At 44.7% G+C, this 21530-nt stretch overlaps 1 protein-coding gene across 1 annotated transcript in view; it reads right to left on the reverse strand.

Annotated features, from left to right (window-relative positions):
- Nucleotides 1-21530, reverse strand: part of atp8b4 (ATPase phospholipid transporting 8B4) — a 146984-nt gene that overhangs the window by 91643 nt on the left and 33811 nt on the right. The window contains 1 exon segment of the mRNA XM_055661077.1: nt 4099-4164. Coding sequence (XP_055517052.1) covers nt 4099-4126 — 28 coding nt within the window. The 5' untranslated portion in view covers nt 4127-4164.

Genomic DNA, 21530 nt, shown 5'->3' on the forward strand with positions numbered 1-21530 from the left:
ACAGTGTACAGATACATGATGAGGGAATAATGCTTAGTGCAAGACAAAGCCAGCAATGATAGTTCGCGGGTCTCCAATGTGGTAGATAGTAGTTCAGGACTACTCTATTTATGGTAGGATGGTTCAGTTGCCTGATACCAGCTGGGAAGAAACAGTCCCTGAATCTGGAGGTGTGCGTTTTCACACTTCTATACCTTTTGCCCGATGGGAGAGGGGTGAGAGGGAGTGGCCAGGGTACATGAGGTCGCAGCTCCACCACCTATTTGTTCAAACTTTTAAAAATAATTCATATTATTCAATTAACTGAATTAAAATTCTTCACCAGCCTTTGTGGGATTTGAAATCATATCTCCAGCAGGTTGCTATGATCAGGAAAAAGTATTCCTACTGGAATCCTGCTTAATACACCTGATCTATAAAATCTAATTTCTGGATAATTATAGACCTTGATGACTATACTGCAATAATTATTCTAACAGAATAACATTAATCCCAATCGCATTTTAATATCTTTGAACAGTAGGATTGTGGAAACACTCCCAGGTATACTAGTACTTAGATCATAGACCAGTACAGTTTGTTTAAAAAAAGAACTGCGGATGCTGGTAAAATCGAAGGTAGACACAAAATGCTGAAGTAACTCAGCGGGTGAGGCAGAAATGTCGCCAATTCCTTCTCTCTATCGATGCTGCCTTACCCGCTATAGACCAGTGCAGCACAAGAACAGGCCCATCGGCCCACAATGTCTGTGCCAAAATCAATGCCAAGCTAAACTGATCTCATCTGCCCCTGCATGGTCCATATCCCTTCATTCCCCACATATCCACTGCCCAGTCCATCACCGGCTCTGACCTCCTCATCATCGAAGGGATCTATCGCAGTCGCTGCCTCAAAAAGGCTGCCAACATCATCAAAGACCCACACCATCCCAGCCACACACTCATTTCACCGTTGCCATCGGGAAGAAAGTACAGGAGCCTGAAATCTGTAACATCCAGGTTCATCCCCACAGCCATCAGGCTATTAAACACAACATCAAATAAGCTCTGAACAATAGTAGTCTATTATTATTATTATTATTATTATTATTATTATTATTATTATTATTATTGCACTATATCTGTTTATTTATTGTGTATATATGGTCTATAGACACACTGAACTTTTATCTTCCGTTTTGAATTATTTTTACATATTTTGAGGAGATCCAACAATTAAAGGGCCTGTCCCACTTGGAGATTTTTTCGGCGACTGCTGGCATCATATCAGTGTCGTCAAAAGATTCTGAACATTTCGAAATCCAGCGGCGCCAAAAAAAATGGTGCGACATCTGAAAAAACACGTCATCACGTCGCATCACGCATTTTTCGGTGACCTGGTACGTCAGTCAATGATGCCGGCAGTTACTGAAAAAAATCAGCGTGGGACAGGCCCTTAAGAATTTAATTGTCCTATCTGGGACACATGACAATAAAACTTGCTTGACTTGATGATCTAAAAGCCTCTTAAATGCTCCTACGATATCTCACCCCTGACGATACATTTCATACAATCACCACTCTCTGTGTCAAAAGATGTTGTTCCGCTCACCTCTTTTAAACGTTGCCTCTTTCACCTTAAAGCTATACCCTCGAGTCTTTGACATGAACACCCAATATATGTCTCTCATGGTGTTATGTCGTTTTATCAGGTCTCCCGATGGCCTCTGACACTTCAGGGATAGCAGTCCAAGTTTGTCAAAACTCTCCCTATACCTGATACCGTCTAATCCAGACAACATTGTGGAAGCATAAATGATCTTCAATATTCTAACATTCTAACATTGTTTTTTAAACAAATAACAACATTAAAAACAAAACAGCTAAGTGCAAAAGCCATGGGGAACCAGAGGGATCCCAAAATATGTCAACTTATTACAACTGAACTATTTACTATTTCAGTATCTAGATAGTATAGATACGAAAACATTGACACTGTCTCAAATACCTGAACCACTCCAGTCATTCCACCTTTTCCCTGCTCCCATCCAGCAGAAGGTACAGAAGCTTGAAAGCACGCACCACCACACTCAGGAACAGCTTCTTCCCCACTGTTATCAGGATTTAAACAGTCCTTCTATAAGCTAGGGTACTGTCCGATTCACCTCAACCCCATTGCGGACATTGTCAATGAAACTGATGAGCTACAATGCTGAGAACTATATTCTGCCCTCTGTATCTTCCCTTTTGCTCCATAAATATCATTATACTTGCCTTGATTGCATTGATGTATAATATTATTTAATCTATTTGGATAGCAGGCAATACAAAGCTTGTCACTGCACCTTGGCACACGTGACAATAATGAACCCAAATCTAAACATAGCATTGCCTGCACAATGGCAGGATGAAATCACCAGACATGTACGAGTTAGGTTTCACCTGAGGCGTGAGACATCCATCAAACAACATTATTAGACTTAAGTTAGACACAAAACACTGGAATAACTCAGCGGGTCAGGTAGCATCTCTGGAAAAAAGGAATAGGTGATGTTTTGGATCGGAACCCTTCTTCAGACCTGCTGAGTTACTCCAGCATTTTGTGTCTATCTTTGGTTTAGTTTAGTTTATTGTCACGAGTGCCAAGGTACAGTGGAAAGCTGTTGTTGCGTGCTGACCAGTCAGCGGAATGACAATACACGATTACAATCGAGCCGTCCACAGTGTACAGATACGTGATAAAGGGAATAATGTGAGTAACGTTTAGTGCAAGGTAATCATGTATTGTCTTTCCGCTGACTGGTTAGCACGCAACAAAAGCTTTTCACCGTACCTCGAAGTACGTGACAATAAACTGAAATGAACTGAGCTGGTAAAGCCAGTAAAGTCTGATCAAAGTGTCCAAAGGTCCCCAACGAGGGAGATAGTAGTTCAGGGCTAAACCTGTTGGTGTAAACAAGAATCTGCAGTTCCTTCCTACCCACTTAACCAGATACAGCACTGTAATTCACCAAATAGGTGCAGGAGTAGGCCATTCGGCCCTTCGAGCCTGCACCGCCATTCAATATGATCAAGGCTGATCATCCAACTCAGTATCCTGTACCTGCTTTCTCTCCATACCCCCTGATCCCTTTAGCCACAAGGGCCACATCTAACTCCCTCTTAAATAGAGCCAATGAACTGGCCTCAACTACCCTCTGTGGCAGAGAATTCCACAGATTCACCACTCTCTGTGTAAAAAATGATTTTCTCATCTCGGTCCTAAAAGATTTCCCTCTTATCCTTAAACTGTGACCCTTTGTTCTGGACTTCCCCAACATCGGGAATAATCTTCCTGCATCTAGCCTGTCCAACCCCTTAAGAATTGTGTAAGTCTCTATAAATTTCCCCCTCAACCTTCTAAATTCTAACGAGTACAAGCCAAGTCTATCCACTCTTTCTTCATATGAAAGTCCTGCCATCCCAGGAATCAGTCTGGTGAACCTTCTCTGTACTCCCTCCATGGCAAGAATAACACACATATTAATATTTCCACAAGGCAGCAACAGCAATATTTGAATGATAAAGCCATCGTCTACCTGCAGGCTTCACACGGACCTTTAGGAAGCACATTAGTAAAAAGCATCAGAGGCACCTTTCCTTGCAAAGGCAACAAACAGTCTCCACTGAAGAATCCACCAACCACAACCAACAAATGACAAGGTTGCTATGAAACAGCATTGAAAGTGTTCCCTGAAGTCACTCCACGGCTCGCTGGAGTGGAATGGAAAGACAGCACGTCAGAGAGCGACGATGAGGGAGAAAGGCTTAACTGCATCTCCAGTTACCACACGGAACAGTAATCTTTATGGCAAAATGTACGACCCCCTTTATCTCTGGCTGCAACATGTTGAGTCGTTAAAAGCAGCCTGTCCAGGACCATAATAAACCAGGGTCACACAAGGCTTTTGGTGTCCGAGACATAAAGCCTTGATGAATTGTTACGGCTTTGAACAATCGCGAGGAATTCATGTCCAGAGACTGGTGTTTATTGAAGACAAATGCTTATCACAGCAATTGACAGAAACAAATGATCATGGCCACTGTTTATTTATATTTCAATAGAAGATGATTCACTCACCGACTAGTTTATCGCTACACAGCTTCATAGCATCAGGTTACCTCAGATTTGGGCCCAAACGATAGCCTAGGGAGAAAAAAAAAGGCAAAATAGATAGTGTCAGCAAGTCACAATGACATTAAGTAACACAATAACTCTGATAACATGCAGCTCCTAAGTGGAATCTAATAATAAACCAATTGTACCATCAGCTGTATTTCAACGTCCACAACAAAGACATGAGCGTATCCCACAGTAAGATAAAACCGGCCAAAGTATGCAATCTTGGTACTTAATGCAAATGCAAGACAAACGTATTCAGATTTTATTTACAAAGTAGATATGTTTTCTTGCAAATCAGGAGTCTATTCTAATGTTCAAGAAGGAACTGCGCAGATGCTGGAAAATCGAAGGTAGACAAAAATGCTGGAGAAACTCAGCGGGTGCGGCAGCATCTATGGAGCGAAGGAAATAGGCAACGTTTCGTCCCGAAACGTTGCCTATTTCCTTCGCTCCATAGATGCTGCTGCACCCGCTGAGTTTCGCCAGCACTTTTGTCTACTTATGCAGAAAGTTGGTTGGAAAGAAGGAATGGGTGACGTTTCGGGTCGAGACCCTTCACCAGTCTGAAGAAGGGTCTCGACCCAAAACTTCAATGATGTCGCCTATTCAGCCTATTCTAATGTTCCTATTGTAATTCAGGATTTCCGATATTCTCTTTCAGGCTGGCACAGTGGCGTTGGGGTAGTGTTGTTGCCATCCAGCACAAGAGACCTTCGTTCGATCCTGACTACGGGTGCTGTCTGTACGGAGTTTGTACGTTCCCCCCGTGACAGTGTAGCTTTTTTCCGGGTTCCTTCTGCACTCCAAAGACGTACAGGTTTGTAGGTTTAATTGGCTTATAAGTGTAAATTGACCCTAGTGTGTGTAAGATGGTGTCAGTGTGCACGGATCGCTGGTCGGCGCGGACCCGGTGGGCCGAAGGGCCTGTTTCCGCGCTGTATCTCTAAACTAAACTAAATGAGAATTGCTTTGATTTTTACAACCCATGGCACAATATAGACCTGTAAAAAAATTAACTATTTTGGATTTTCTTAAACTACAAAATATAAAAACAACATGTTGCAGGATAATTTGTTTGCAAACTCCTCCAGCTCTTAATACTGAATCTGGTGCCCCAATTACCCCAATGTGATGCTGCCTGTCCCGCTGAGTTACTCCAGCACTTTGTGTCTATCTTCAGTTTAAAGCAAAGATCCTATAGCGATCAAGATAGCCCACTCGACGAAAGACGTAGTACGGTCACGGGCAGATTCATGGGTAATTTTCGGCCCCATTTCCGTAACCGGCTTCCGTCTCAGCACCAAAGATCCCATAGCGGAGCAAAGATACTAGTGCGGAGACGGAAGCCGGTTACAGAAACATCCTCGTAAAAATAAAAGTTCTTTGGTAAAAATCTTCTCCTCATTTTCAGTATAATAATTTAGTAACACAAACTGTTCCCCCGCAACGTTGATTACACTGCGAGTCGGGTCGGGTCGGGTCTGGTCGGGTTACTGAAATGGATGAAAAAAAGGCCCACGTTCCGCTCCGTTGCATACTACACGTCAGCCCATTGCATTTAGCGGTAGTGGTCTATCTTGCTCCGCTGTAGGATCTTTGGTTTAAACCAGCATCTGCAGTTCCTTCCTACAAACCCTAATGTAACCATTCCCATAAACTTTCTTTTGAAGACACAAGTCATAAGGTCAAAAGGAATAGGAGTAGAATTAGGCCATTCGGCCCATCAAGTTTACTCCGCCATTCAATCACAGCTGATCTATCTCTCCCTCCTAGACCCATCCTCCTGCCTTCTCCACATAATCCCTGACACGTAAGACATTGCGAGATTTTCAAATCAACATTGAGCAAAATCAAATTAAAATTTGCAGTCAATTGCCTCTTAAATGGAACAACGTTTTACTCTTGCCTGCTGGACGCTTGAACTGAATTTCCTTTGGGTAATTCTAAATATATTTTGTTTTAATGTGACTATTTAAGTGGTATGTGAGGGATGGTTTTAGCTGACCCATTTCCAACAGTCACTGCATCAAGCATCAGAATAATACAAAGACATTCAAGTCTAGTGATGGTTCACCGTATTGAAACTGACAGCAGGACCGGAAACGGAACAATTGACCTGTTTACATTTTTACATCAACTGCGGCATTAAGACAGTGTTTTTGAAGTGCATCAATGTTAACATTCATTGCAAAAACAGGAAAAGGATGTTGCAGAGAGTGGTGACCACTGCCCAGTCCATCACAGGTACCCTAACCTCCCCACCATCAAAGAGATCGATAGTAAGCACTGTCTCAAAAAGGCAGCTAATATCATCAAAGACCCACACCACCCTGGCCACGCTCTCATCTTGCTACTACCTTCAGGATGGAGGTACAGGAGCCTGAAACCATCACCACCAGATTCAAGAGTAGCTTCTTCCCAACAACCATCAGGCTCTTGAACACTACACAACACTAACCTCAACTACGAACTATCTTTTGTTGCACTAAGGACTATGATTTTTTTTCCCCCACTAGTATTGGGGTTATTTAGTTTAATTTAGAGATACAACGTGTGAACTAGCTCTTCGGCCCACCATGTCCTTACCATACACTAATTCTACCCTACACACTAATGGGCCTGTCCCACTCACGTGATTTTTCAGGCGATTGTCAAGTTGCCGGCAGTCGCCTGAAAAACCGACAACTGGAATGGCGACTATCAGAGAGGAACACACACATCGCTTCCTTCAGCAGCCCTGCGGGTGGCAAGGCAAACGTGGAGAGCGCTGTCTGAGTGAAATTCACACGGTGCAAAGCCAATGTGATACAGACACACACCACCATGAACAGGAAGGTTGACGTTTTAATTTAAAGCACAGAAAACTAAAAGTACAGTGTACGATAAGTCCTTTAAAAGAGAAGAAGAGGGGGGTGAGAGGGGGGGGAGAGGGGGGGGGGGGGGGGGGGGGAGGGGGGGGGGGGGGGGGGGAGAAGGAGGGAGAAGGAGGGAGAGAGAAGGAGGGAGAAGGAGTGGAGCCAACTTTTAAGAAGCCAGAGATACACGGCTGTGAAGTTCGGCGGACATTAACATTACCGGTCGGTTATCCTTGGTTCTGAAAACTACTGCTTACATTTTTTTTCCCCAATGAGCCAATGAAATTCACTGGTCAGCACCGGCTACCACCTACAAGAACCTACGAGAACTTCGACCTCCTGACAACTCACCTACGTCACGAGAATTCACGCTACTCTCCGTGGCAGCTTCATTTCGTCAGCACTAATTTTTCAGCATGTTGCAAAATTTGCGGTGACCATAATGAGGCCGCGACTAGTTCCCAGGATACGGGAACTCCTCACGACCATGAAGGCGACTCCCCGGCAACCTCCCGCGAACATGAGGCGACTGCATAGTCTCCCGCGAAGTTGCCTAAGTGGGACAGGCCCACGAGGGGCAACTTACAGAAGCCAATTGACCTGCAAACTTGCACGTCTTTGGAATGTTCGGTTTCCCCCCACACTCCAGGAAACCGGAACACCCGGAGAAAACCCACAAGCTCACAGGAATAATGTACAAACTCCGTATAGATAGCAGGATCGAACCGGGATCTCTGGCGCTGTGAGGCAGCAACTCTACCGCTGCGCCACCGTGCTACCCCTAATTCTGCTCAACAGAGCTTAGAGCTCAACAAGTAATCCCTCGCATAGATAGACACAAAATGCTGGAGTCACTCAGTGGGACGGGCAGCATCGCTGTGGAGAAGGAATGGGTGATGTTTCGGGTCGAGATCCTTCTTCAAACAGTTTCGACCTGAAACATCACCCACTCCTCTCCAGAGATGCTGCCTGTCCCGCTGAGTTACTCCAGCATTTTGTCTCGAGCTTCGGTTTAAACCAGCATCTGCAGTTCATTCCTACACAAGTAACCCCTCACACAGGTACAATCAGCTTTACCTTTGAGTGCTTCCTTATGAGCTGAATCACCAGTTAATCTGGCCAGCGTTATTGATTTATTCAAGCAGTGGCCACACATCCTGTAGAAGCAGATGCTGGTATGGGAAAAAAGGTACAGAGTGCTGGAGTAACTCAGCGGGTCAGGCAGCAACTCTGGGGAACGTGGATGGGTGACGTTTCGGGTGGGGACTATTCTTGAGACTCTGCGGAAGTAAAACCTACTACGGCGGGGTCGGTGGCTTTTTGGAACGTGACTTCCCCCATGGTCTGTTTTGAATGTTTCACATGAATGGCAAGTGGCTGACCCAAAAAAGGGAACTCGTGGATATATCCCAACATCTGCAAGAACCTCAGACTGAAATACTTCCCTACTGCAGCTGCAGCTGGGAAACCGCTTTGGTAATTATAACTGAAGTACAGCACAGTGCGTAGCTGTACATCACTAATAGGTCTAGAGCTCACGGCAGTAGATATTGCATCATTTAATTCCAAACAGTTGAAAACCAGATTTAGAACGCTCACTGGCTCAATCTTATTCTCTTGCAGTTAGTGTTGTTTAATTTAGTTAATTGTCATGTGTACCAAGGTACAGTAAAAAGCTTTTGTTGCGTGCTAACCAGTCAGCAGAAAGACAATAGGCGACTATAATCCAGCCGTCCACAGTGGACAGATACATGATAAAGGGAACAATGTGAATAATGTTTATCGCATGATAAAGCTGGCAAAGTCCAATCAAAGATAGTCCGAGGGTCTCCAACGAGGTGGATAGCAGTTCAGGACTGCTCCCTAGTTATTGCTAGGATGGTTCAGTTGCCTGGTAACAACTGGGAAGAAACTGTCCCTGATTCTGGAGGTGTGTGTTTTCACATTTCCACCCTTTTTGCCCGATGGGAGAGGGGAGTGCTGGGCGCTGTCTGTACGGAGTTTGCACGTTCTCCCTGTGACCGCATGGGTTTTCACCAGCTGCTCCGGTTTTTTTTCACACAGGCAGCATATTTATTATTTTTTTCCGCCGTAGGGTTCATTATTTATGATTTATGTTGCCTTAGACAAAGAGGGAGTGAGTGAACAACTTGGTCGGGATGCAGAGACAGGTGAACACAACATAAACAATAAGGGACACAATGTTATATTCACAGGAACGTTACTCCTCGTTGTAGAAAAACGCAGAAAAATACAAGTAGACGTGTTTGAATCTTACCTTCATGTGCCTCTCAGTATAGCGTAGAAACAGTCCCAACCTCTTGTTTTTCCTACTTGGTGTTTGCAACAGTTCTAAGGGGAATTGAGTTAATGAGCGTTCTAAACGCTGCATCACAAGCAAACTTGAATGACACCATCCATTACTGCCTGCACCAAGCACATTGTTCTCAACGATCTGCCCGATTCCTTGGGTCTTTTCAGATCAATTAACTCAAAAAACTCGTGGAAAAAAACTCATGCCATCCCAGCCCCATGTTAAATTTGTTCAGAAATCTAGTTCCTGTGATCATTTGTACTTACATGAGGACGGACTCCTCCCCCCTAAATGAATGAATGAATGAATGAATGTATGAATCACCATTAGTTATCCTACTACTGCACTCGATTTTTCACGGAAGTTCTCAACTTGCAGCTTTTTAGATGCACGAACACACACTATAGAACATATTCAATGTTATAAAAAAGAACTGCAGATGCTGGTTTATACCCACGAAATGCTGGAGAAACTCAGCAGGTCAGGCAGCATCTCTGGAGAAAATGAATAGGTGACGCTCTGAAGAAGGGTCCCGACCCGAAACGTCACCTGTTCATTTTCTCCAGAGATGCTGCCTGACCCTCTTCCTGTATCCTTGGCGTGACAACCTCACTGAAGGTCTTTTTCAGGAAACTCTCGTTTTCCTGGATGGCCCTGAGATGATCCAGCTACTTCTCCAGTTCCCCAACGCGTTTATTCAAATGGGTTACCAACAAAGTTACCACCAAAACATGAGAGATGGCACCTATTGTTTAAAGAAAACACCAAGATCTTTGCGCAATGAGGAAAAACTAATTGTTAAACTATGAGGCTAATTCAGGGTTTACAAGGAAAAAGTGAAAATTGAATATGGAACATTAAGCACTGTTGACAACTTTAGAAAGAGATCAGATAAATATTTTGAGATACCAACCAACCTGCTGTTTATTTGTGGATTTCCACATATATTTCACCTCTCTTCAGACTTTATGCCAGCTTTTTTTTATAACTGCCCACAGGATGGGGCAAGGAATGAGAAGCAGAGCCACTGGCAAGATTGGACGGGACGTACAGGCACGTTATTCATTAGCTACCAACCATTTTGGAAAAATTTGGGGATATTTGCAAAGTAGAGACACTGATGCCTTAGCAAAACACATGGAACACATGGCAGGTACACAAACAAGCTGGAGAAACTCAGCGGGTGCAGCAGCATCTATGGAGCGATGGAAATAGGCGACGTTTCGGGCCGAAACCCTTCTTCAGACTGATCGGGGGAGGGGGTGGGCGGGGACAAGAAAGGAAAAAGGAGGAGGAGCCCGAAGGCTGGGAGATGGGAGGAGACAGCAGGAGGACTGAGGAAGGGGAGGAGACAGCAAGGACTAACAAAATTGGGATAATTCGATGTTCATGCCCCCGGGATGCAGACTCCCCAAACGGAATATGAGGTGCTGTTCCGCCAATTTCCGGTGCTGCTCGCGGTGGCCATGGAGGAGACCCAGGACAGAGAGGTTGGAGACGGAGTGGTAGGGGGAGTTGAAGTGCTGAGCCACCGGGAGGTCAGCTTGGTTATTGCGGACCGAGCGGAGGTGTTTTCGCCCAACCTCCGCTGGTCTAATGGCAACACATGGCATTGTACAAGACGTTGGTGAGGCTGCATTTGGAGTGTTAATGTCATGGAGTCTATACAGCATGGAAACAAGCCATTTGAATACCTTCTCTCCATAGATGCTGCCTGTCCCGCTGAGTTACTCCAGTATGTTGTGTCTATCTTCTATTGTGCACCTGAATGTGCACACTTTTTCACACAAACGGTGGTGGGAATTTGGAATGTTCAATTCCATTGTTCAATCTGGGACAAATTACAATAAATCGCTCTTGACCTTATTATCGCAACGTTTAAGAAACATTTAGACAGGTACATGGATAGGACAGGTTTAGAGGGATATGGGCCAAACGCAGGAGGGTGGGACTAGTACAGATGGGGCATTTTGGCCGGTGTGGGTAAGTTGGGCCAAAGGACCTGTTTCCACGCTGTATGCGTGCTTTTTGTAGCTATGGAAACACAAGAAACTGCAGATGCCAGAATCTTGGGCAAAAAAAACACAAAGTGCTGAATGAACTCAGCAGGTCAGGCAGCGTCTGTGAAGAGAACAAACCACCATCATTTTTGGTCGGGACGACACTTCAGACAAAAGGGTCTCAACTCAAAATGTCATCTGTCCAGTTCCTCCACAGATCCTGCCTGACCTACTGAGTTCTTCCAGAACTTTGTGTTTTGCTCAAGAATCCAGCATGTGCAGTTTCTTTCCTTTCTTTCCTTTCTACCTTTCGTTCCCTTATGAAAAATAACCCCTCTGCCTTTCAAATTTATCTACCATTTCTTATTGTGCTGTTATTAAATCTCTAAGATTGTTGTAAACACTGAACTGAAGGAATTTTTTTATTTCCTCCCTTTCACTACTATACCGATTCCATATCTGAGTCAAGAGTGTTTAATTGTCATATGTACCGGTAACAGAACAATGAAATTCTTTCTTGTTGCCGCTTAGCATCAAAGTGAAAGGGGCAATGTTTAAAGGAAATGTGCATTGCATGTTTTTACACTGAAGGTGGTTGGTGCCTGGAATGCGCTGGGTGGGATGGTGGTGGAGGCAGATGCGATAGAGGGGTTGAAGAGGATTTTAAATAGGCTCATGGATATGCAGTGTTCAAGAGCCTGATGGTTCCTTGGAAGAAAGCCCTGGATAAAGTAGATGTGGACAACAGGCTGTGAAGAAAGGGAATGGTATGTTGGCCTTCATAACGAGAGGAGTATAGGATCAAAGAGGTCCTTCTACAGTTGTCCCTAGTGAGACCACACCTGGAGTATTGTGTGCAGTTTTGGTCTCCAAATTTGAGGAAGGACATTCTTGCTATTGAGGGAGCCCAGTGTAGGTTCACCAGGTTAATTCCCAGGATGGCAGGACTGTCATATGTTGAAAGAATGGAGCGGTTGGGCTTGTATACTCTGGAATTTAGAAGGATGAGAGGAGATTCTTATTGAGACACATAAGATTATTAAGGGTTTGGTCACGCTAGAGGCAGGAAACATGTTCCCGATGTTGGGGGACTCCAGAAGCAGGGGCCACAATTTAAGAATAAGGGGTGAGCCATTTAGAATGGAGATGAGGAAAAACTTTTTCACACTGAGGGTTGTGAAACTGTGGAATTCTCTGCCTCAGAAGTAAGTGGAGGGCAATTCTCTGGATGCTTTCAAGAGAGAATTAGATAGACTTCTTAAAGATAGCGGAGTCAGGGGATATGGTGAGAAGGCAGGTACGGGGTTGTGATTGTGGATGATCAGCCATGATCACAGTGAATGGCGGTGCTGGTTCGAAGGGCCGAATGGCCTATGCCTGCACATATTGTCTATTGGAGAGGGCATTGCTGCTGTTCCATCCCTCCTTGCCATCCTGCACATCACCTGTAAAAAGTCCTTCATGACATGGGTTGGACTCCACACCTCACCTCACGTTGTCAGGGAAGTACATGAAACATTCCAGAAATGTGCCTGCAACATGTGCAGCAGATCAACAATGCACAAATTAACACCCACACCACACCATACGCATCCACAACACTTTTCCCACACATGCTGCTAGTACACTGACCTACATTGCTGCTTGCCATGGAGGCAGAAACCACACTGAACTTTCTCTGATGTGCACTGTAGATGGAGGAACACCACAGATTCGGATGCATCTTTTGCATTGGACTTTATCTTGCACTGAACGCTATTCACCTTATCCTGTGTCTATAAATGAGACATTTAATTGCTGAAGAAAAACTCGAACTTCCCATAACAATGAACAATGGATTGAACTCTGATCAGATAAACGAGACTCCAAATGCAAGAGGAGATGTTGAACATTCATTGGGAAGACCCAATTGTATGTGGACTGACGAAGGCAGTGGGCCCCAGTTCAATATGACCCACATTGCCTCAATGGGCACATTACACCATGGAGGCCATCACCTATTCCCACCAACCCAACATCGGAGCGTCCAACCAAATCTATGAAGTTGTGCATAACATTGGCCGATACTGCATTTCATGTTGGGAAAACAAAATCCATTTTTAAGATGTAATAACAAGGAATTGCAGATGCTGGTTTATACCAAAGATAGACACAAATTGCTGGAGCTACTCAGCAGATCAGGCAGCAACTCTGGAGGAAATGGAAAGGTGGCATTTCAGGATTTCGTTTTAGAGATACAGCACGGAAACCTTCCCTTCAGCCCACCGAGGCCGACCAGCGATCCTCGCACATTAACGCTATTCGCCACACACCAGGGATAAATTAAAAAAAAAAAAAAAATGTTTAATAAAAATCTTTTTAATTTAGTTTTCAGGACATAACAAAGTGCAAAGTTGTCTATTTGTTACAGACAGAGTGTACGAAAAGAATACATAAAAAAGAACTTATGCTAACATATAACAAGACAACAATAAAAGAAAAATGAGATACCAAAAATAATCCCTCTCCAGTCACTGCCAGTGAGCATATGCAAATATCAGCCTGTCACAACAATAATCCACGATAAATGAATGGGTAGACTGTTAAGCTGTTAAACTGTGCTTGATGAACAAGCATTTATAAAGTCTGGAATGCATTTAAAAAAGGTCCCCATGCTTTCTGAAACATTCCATTTGAATGTTGAAGTGAGCACCTGATTTTCTCGAGCTTTTATTAAAAAATTAAAATTTTACCGAAGCCAATTGACCTACAAATCTGTACGGTTATGAATCAAACCTGATCCTGAGCAATCAGTCTAAAGATGTGACCCGACCCAAAACATCAACTGTTCATTTTCTCCAGAGATGCTTCCTGTGATCTGCTGAGTTGCTCCAGCATTTTTTGTCTGTATGTTTAATATTGAAAGCAAACCGGTTATAATTTGACTAAACTTCTAAGTAAAAGGGAGGATTACATGCTTGTCTCTGGAGAAAACACAGGTACCAACTTCCTTCCATTGCTTTGCCTCTTTCATCAACATTATACAGTTAGTGACTGTAACAATCGCTCGGATTTTGCGATCTAAAGGAATCGGTATTCTGCTGCTCAAGGCTATTTTTCCTTTCAGTATGAATGGGTTTCTGGAATGCCGAAACCAAAACAAACTTGGAATGTACCTTGAAGGTTACATAAGCCCATGAAGTCATGACAGAGCCTTTAATAAACAGACAGAAAAAAAAAATAGGTTTCCAGGCCTAGTTGAACAGGCTGTCGTCGCAGAATCTGTCCTCAGATTGCTCTTCAACAGAAATGAAAGCAGAAAATGGTGGAAAATTTGAAGAGTCAAGTCAAGAGTTTTATTGTCACAAAAATGCTGGAGGAACTCAGCGGGTGCAGCAGCATCTATGGAGCAAAGGAAATAGGCAACGTTTCGGCCCGAAACGTTGCCTATTTCCTTCGCTCCATAGATGCCGCTGCACCCGCTGAGTTTCTCCAGCATTTTTGTGTACCTTCGATTTTCCAGCACATGCCGTTCCTTCTTAAACAAAGAGTTTTATTATCATGTGTCCCAGATAGGACAATTAAATTCTTACTTGCTGCACCACTACCAGACAGCGGCTTGAGAGACACAGTGACACATTCACATCTTTCAGTAAGGTCACAGAATTGAAATAAGAACTGTGTTTCCCTCTCCGTCAATCCAGACCTGCCAAGTCTGAAGGAGGGTCTCTACCCGAAACATCACCCATTCTTTCTCTCCAGAGATGCTGCCTGTCCCACTGAGTTACTCCAGCATTTTGTGTCTACCTTTGATTATGGAAAGGCAGGAACGGGGTACTGATTTTGAATGATCAGCCATGATCGTATTGAATGGCGGTGCTGGCTCAAAGGGCCAAATGGCCTACATCTGCACCTATTTTCTATGTTTCGATGTTTCTAATTCATTTCTACCCCATCATAGTTGTGTCCCACTCTAATATATTCCAAATTTGCATCAGAGGGACATGTTATTGTTGTATACTTTGTGCCGAGCTTGTAAGTTAGCGTGTGCAGAATATCCTCAGCACAGATGGGTAAAAGATGGTGTGACTTTTGGCATCTGATGTTAAACAAAATAAGTTTCCAAAGCCTGAGACAATGCTTATGAAATGTGGTTGAATTTGATTGTTAATTATAACACAGAACACGGGGAGCACAGTGGTGTAGCGGTAGAGTTGCTGCCTTATGGCACCCGGTTCGATCCTGACTACAGGTGCTGTCTGTACGGAGTTTGTACGTTCTCCCCGTGACCTGCGTGGGTTTTCTCCGAGATCTTCGGTTTCCTCCCACACTCCAAAGACGTGCAGGTTTGTAGGATGTTTACGAAGGAACTGCAGATGCTGGAAAGTCGAAGGTAGACAAAAATGCTGGAGAAACTCAGCGGGTGAGGCAGCATCTACGGAGCGAAGGAAATAGGCAACGTTTCGGGCCGAAACCCTTCTTCAGACTTCTCTAGCATTTTTGTCTACTTTCAGGTTTGTAGGATAATTGTCTTGGTGTGAATGTTAAATTGGCCCTTGTGTGTGTAGGCGCGTGTTGTCGGTACGAACCCGGTGGGCCGAAGGGCCTGTTTCCGCGTTGTGTCTCTAAACTCTCTGCCATTCTTTTGTAGAAGACAGTGAAAATGAGCTTGGGAAAACTAACAATACATGCACCAAGTTGTACAATTTACACAAATTTCTTATCAGCCACCACGTCTCCCCAGTTGACTAATCAGCTACTGGGATTGCTCAATATCCCACATGGCGTTCTGTGTGTGCAGTATGTTGCAAGATCGAGGTCTTGCTAACAAAGGAGTGAAAATATCTTTTTTTTTTTCCAACCAAACATTTGCAGGTTGTTTCATGTTTTTAATCAGTTAAAAACAAAGTCAAACCCCAAGTTCACCTTACGGTATGTACTCTGCACCATCCCAGGCGCCCGATGTACACATCTCAGTGATGTGGTTTAGATACTAACCTCAGGGGAACAGCGAGTATGAATGGCAAACCAGCACATGCAGATACCACACTCTCATCTCGCTGCTACCACTGGGAAGGCACAGGAGATCTGAAAACTGTGACCACCAGGTTTAAGAATACCTTCTTCCCAGCAGCCATCAGACTCTTGAACACTGCACAACACTGACCAGTACCTCAGCAACTATGATCTTTGTTCTTTAGTTTAGATTAGAGATACAGTGAGGAAACAGGCCCTTCGACCCACCAAGTCTGCACCGACCAGCGATCCCCGCACACTAACACTATCCGACACACACTAGGGACAATTTACACTTACTGTACACCAGCCAATTCACCTACAAACTGGTGAGTCTTTGGAGTGTGGGAGGAAACCGAAGACCATGGAGAAAACCCATGTGTTCATGGGGAGAACGAACAAACTCCGTACAGTCAGCACCCGTAGTCGGGATCGAACCCTGGTCTCTGGCGTTGCAAGCACTGTAAGGCAGCAACTCTACCGCTACGCCACCATGCCTAACAATTTAATTCCTCGGTACATGTGACAAGTCTTTGGGATGTGGGAGGAAACCTAGTAGCACCCAGAGGAAACCCACACAGTCACAGGAAGAACGTGCAAGCTCCACACAGACAGCACCCGAGGTCAGGGTTGAACCCGGAGCTGTGAGGCAGCAGCTCCACCGCACTTTTATATTAACACACAGTAAATATCCTAGCAATTTCATAAGTTCACAAGACATAGAAGAAGAATCAGGCCATTCGGCCCATCAAGTTTAATTCAACCATGACTGATCTATCTTTCCCTCTAAATCCAATTCTCCTGCCTTCGCCCCATAACCCCTGCCACCTGTACCAATCAAGAATCTATCAATCTAAATACCCAATGATGGCCTCCACTGCCGTCTGTGGCAATGAATTCCACAGATTCACCACCCTCTGCTAAAGAAATTCCTCCTCACCTTCATTCTAAAAGTATGTCCGTTTCTTCCCAGACTCTCCCACTAGTGGAAACATCCTCTCCACATCCACTCTATCCAGGCCTTTCATTATTCGGTAAGTTTCAATGACATTTCAATTTCAAAGCAAGTGTTACAAGTTGCTCAGCCAGGAAGTATACCTTGAAACAAAGTCATTGTGTTGCCCATTTGACGGCATAGCATGTAAGAAAGTATTGTTGTTATTGGACGCACAACAGCATCCACCCACACGCCAACGCTCAAAACACCATCCGGGTACAACTCCTTAATTGCATTGGTAATTTTCTGGGCACCGATAAACCCCAGTGGGAAGTATATTCATTCTTTTGTAACAACAAGAATTCATGTGCTAGGAAACAGTTGGCTGTTTGACACTACCGCTTTTTGGCAATGATATCCTGATCCATTGGACAGATTGGTGCTCAGCTGTTAAGGCATCTTGCCAGCACCCTGCCCTTGAAACAATAGGTATCGCAAAAAAACAATTTCACAAGATTAAACACCAACTTTTTCAACTCATTCTTTCCACGAGCCCTTCGCTTTTAAATCTCTGGTCTATTGGGCGTCATGGTTGCACAGCGGTAGAGTTACTGCCTCACAGTGCCAGAGACCCGGGTTCGATCCTGACTACGGTTGCTGTCTGTACGGAGTCTATACGTGTAACCACGTGGGTTTTTTCTGGGGCTCTCCGTTTTCCTCCTGCACTCCAAAGACGTACAGGTTTGTAGGTTATTTGGCTTGGCCTAAAAGTAAATTGTCCCTAGTGTGTGTTGGGTAGTGTTAAGCCCCTGTCCCACTTAGGAAACCTGAACGGAAACCTCTGGAGACTTTGCGCTTCACCCAAGGTTTCCGTGCGGTTCCCGGAGGTTTTTTGTCATTCTCCCTACCTGCTTCCACTACCCGCAACCTCCGGCAACCACCTGCAACCTCCGGGAACCGCACGGAAACCTTTGGTGGGGCGCAAAGTCTCCAGAGGTTTCCGTTCAGGTTTCCTAAGTGGGACAGAGGCATTAGTGTGCGGGGATCGCTAGACGGTGCGGACTCGGTTTGTACGTTCTTCCTGGGACCACGTGGGTTTTCTCTGGGGTGCTCTGGTTTCCTCCCACACTTCAAAGACGTGCAGGACTGTAGGTTCATTGGCTTCGGTAAAACATTGTGAACTGTGCCAAGTGTGTGCAGGATAGTGCGAGTGTACAGGGTGATCACTGGTCGGCGCGGACCCGGTGGGCCGATGGCGCCGTTTCTCTAAAGTCTGAAGATTTTAGCGGAACTTAGCGAGGACGGTTTTGAGTCCTCGTGCTTATTCGAACGTTCATTTGAAAGTGCCGTGTCATTCGCACAGAGCAGACCACAGTACTCAGTAGCAGCATGTTTCTATTGAGAATACAGAGACGGAAATGGCAGATTAGGTCACGGCCCGAGTCATTTCCCAATCGCCGAGGAAACCTGACGCTATTTAAAATTCATGTTTTCAAATAAGTCTCAAGTGTTTAACATGTATAAGACTTCACAGATGCAACACTGACTCATGGAGAGACTGCTTTAGAAGACCTAGAAATGAGGCCCACAGAAATGCAGGTTCAACTGGAGTTAATAATTAATTCGATGAATGTTTTCTTTTCAAGTGAATTTTTTTCACTATAAATAATGAGACAACAAGCCAATAATTTATTGTTACTGAACAATTATTAAGTCCGATGAAGCTGCTGCTAATATTACACGGTGCTTCTGGGGTGACAAATGGCCCATTCGCCAGAACGAGTGATTCCAGTCTTTATCAGGGGCAGCACGGTGGCGCAGCGGTAGATTTGCTGTCTCACAGCGCCAGAGACCCGGGTTCCTTCCTGACTACGGCTGCTGTCTGTACGGAGTTTGTACGTTCTCCCCGTGACCTGCGTGGGTTTTCACCAAGATCTGCGGTTTCCTCCCACACTCCAAAGACGTACAGGTTTGTAGGTTAATTGGCTTGGTCTAAAAGTGTTAGTGTGCGGGGATCGCTGGGCAGTGCAGACACGGTGGGCCGAAGGGTCTACATCTCTAAACTGAAAACTAAGAAGAGAGCGATAGACTTTAATCTCCTGTCTTTCCCACATGCCCGTGGAGTCATTGGAACAAGATTAAAGCAGCTCAAAGCTCATAACTAGCAAATAAACTCAAAATGCTGGAGTAACTCAGTGGGACAGGCAGCATCTCTGGAGAGAAGCAATGGGTGATGTTTCGGGTTGAAACACTTCTTCTGCGACCTGATCCTGTCCCACTGAATTCATTTCCACGTAGGTATCTGCATGCTATCCCCCCTATGTCCAAGATACCTCACACGTCTTTAAGGGCCTGTCCAATTGGCAATTTGTTCGGCGACTGCCGGCATCATTGACTGACTTATCAGGTCACCGAAAATTTTCCAGCGTGACGCGGCGTGATGGCATTTGACGTGCGGTATTTTTTCAAGTGTCGCAGCATTTTTTTTGTCGCCGCTGGATTTTGAAATGTCGAAATCTTTTGGTATGACGCCGGCAGTGGCCGAAAATAATCGCCAAGTGGGACGGGCCCTTTAGTCTCATCAATGACTTCCCTTTTCCAGGCCCCCACTCCCTCATCTTCAACATCTCCAGCTCATTGCTAGCAGAATGGCTCCGGGCTGGCCAAGTTGCATAGAGTCCCAGACTCCTCAAGACCACATTTCAACGTGTCAAAATGACAATATTCATGAAGGCGCGAGGAACTGCAGATGCTGGTTTACAAAAAAAAACAACACAATGTGCTGGAGTAACTCATCATCTCTAGAGAATGTGGATAGTTGACGATTCGGATCAGGATTATTTCCCTTCTTGAAATAAGATAAAGGTGATCATAACAAGGGTCTCCCTGAAGAAGATGCCATGATCATATTGAATGGCGGTGCAGGCTCAAAGGGCCGAATGGCCTACTGCTGCACCTATTTTCTATGTTTCTAAGAAGGGGCCAAACCCAAAACAACCCTTGTCCATTTCCCTCAGCAGATGCTGCCTGACCCGCTGAGTTCATCCAGCACATTGCTTTTTGATCCAGATTCCAGCATCTGCAGTTCCTTGCTTGCTGATTTGCTCTATATTCTGAGTATATACTGTGTATCCATGAGAAAGAGACGGCCAAACGTGAAGCAGAGAGTGTACATGTGAAACCAAGTGCTGGAGGAACTCAGCGGGTCAGACACCATCTATGGAGGGAAATGGACACATAATATTTTGGCTCGTGACCCTTCTTCAGGCCTGAAATGTTATCCATCCATTTCCCTCCGCAGATGCTGCCTGACCTGTCGAGTTTCTCCACCGCTTGTTTTTTTCACTCAGGATTCCAGCATCTGCTGTTTTCTATTTCTTTTCTTTCAAAAATAAGAATTCCTGTCTCTTTACCCTCATCTGAAGTCCTTCTTATCGGCATGTAGTCAAATTCTGCAGCACCTTTATTATGAATAAAAAGAGGTTCATTTAGCTTGGTTTAGTGATACAGCATGGAGACAGGCTGTTCGGCCCATCTAGTCTACGTCGATCCCCTGTACACTAGTTCTATCCTACACACAAAGGGCAATTTACAGAAGCCAATTAACCCTGCACGTCTTTGGAATGTGGGAGTAAGAGGGTACAAACTGCCTACAGACAGCACCCGTAGTCAGGATCGAACCCGGGTCTACAGCAATGTAAGGCAGTAACTCTACCGCTGCGCCACCGTGCCGCCCCTTGATAGGTTAGATCAGTGGTTCCCAATCGTTTTTAGCTCATGGCCCCCTTGGGCTCTTTAATTTTTCTGTGGCCCCCCCTGACATTTTTAGTGGAAAGAAAGTGTCCCCCTTCATTGAACCTGTGGTCCCCTAAATCCCCAATTTTTTCTGTGGCCTCCCTGAAATTTTAGGGAGGCCACAGAAGAACTTGGCCCCAGGTTGGGAATCACTGGGTTAGGTGAATGCAAATGACCTGCATGTACATGCAACCAGCAACATTGCATTTAATCATGCTGCTTACTGCTTGCAAATCAGATGTCTGAGTCTGAATGCCCCATGGTTAAAATGCCTTCCATCTTCTCAAATGGAGAAGTTAATTGCTTGATTTGGGCAGGGAAGTTCAGAGTTTCAAATGAGGTAATAATTTCCAGTAATACTGCAATCATAACAGACCCACCCAAATAATCCTGCAGATTTTGTGGAAAGAAACAATAAATTGGCTGTGCCTTGAGATGTGAACACATTAACTCATTTAAGAACAATTAGTCAAGCGTCTCGTTGGCTTAAAGAA

Source organism: Leucoraja erinacea, chromosome 33 (assembly GCF_028641065.1).
Source record: "Leucoraja erinacea ecotype New England chromosome 33, Leri_hhj_1, whole genome shotgun sequence".
Lineage (NCBI taxonomy): Eukaryota > Metazoa > Chordata > Chondrichthyes > Rajiformes > Rajidae > Leucoraja > Leucoraja erinaceus.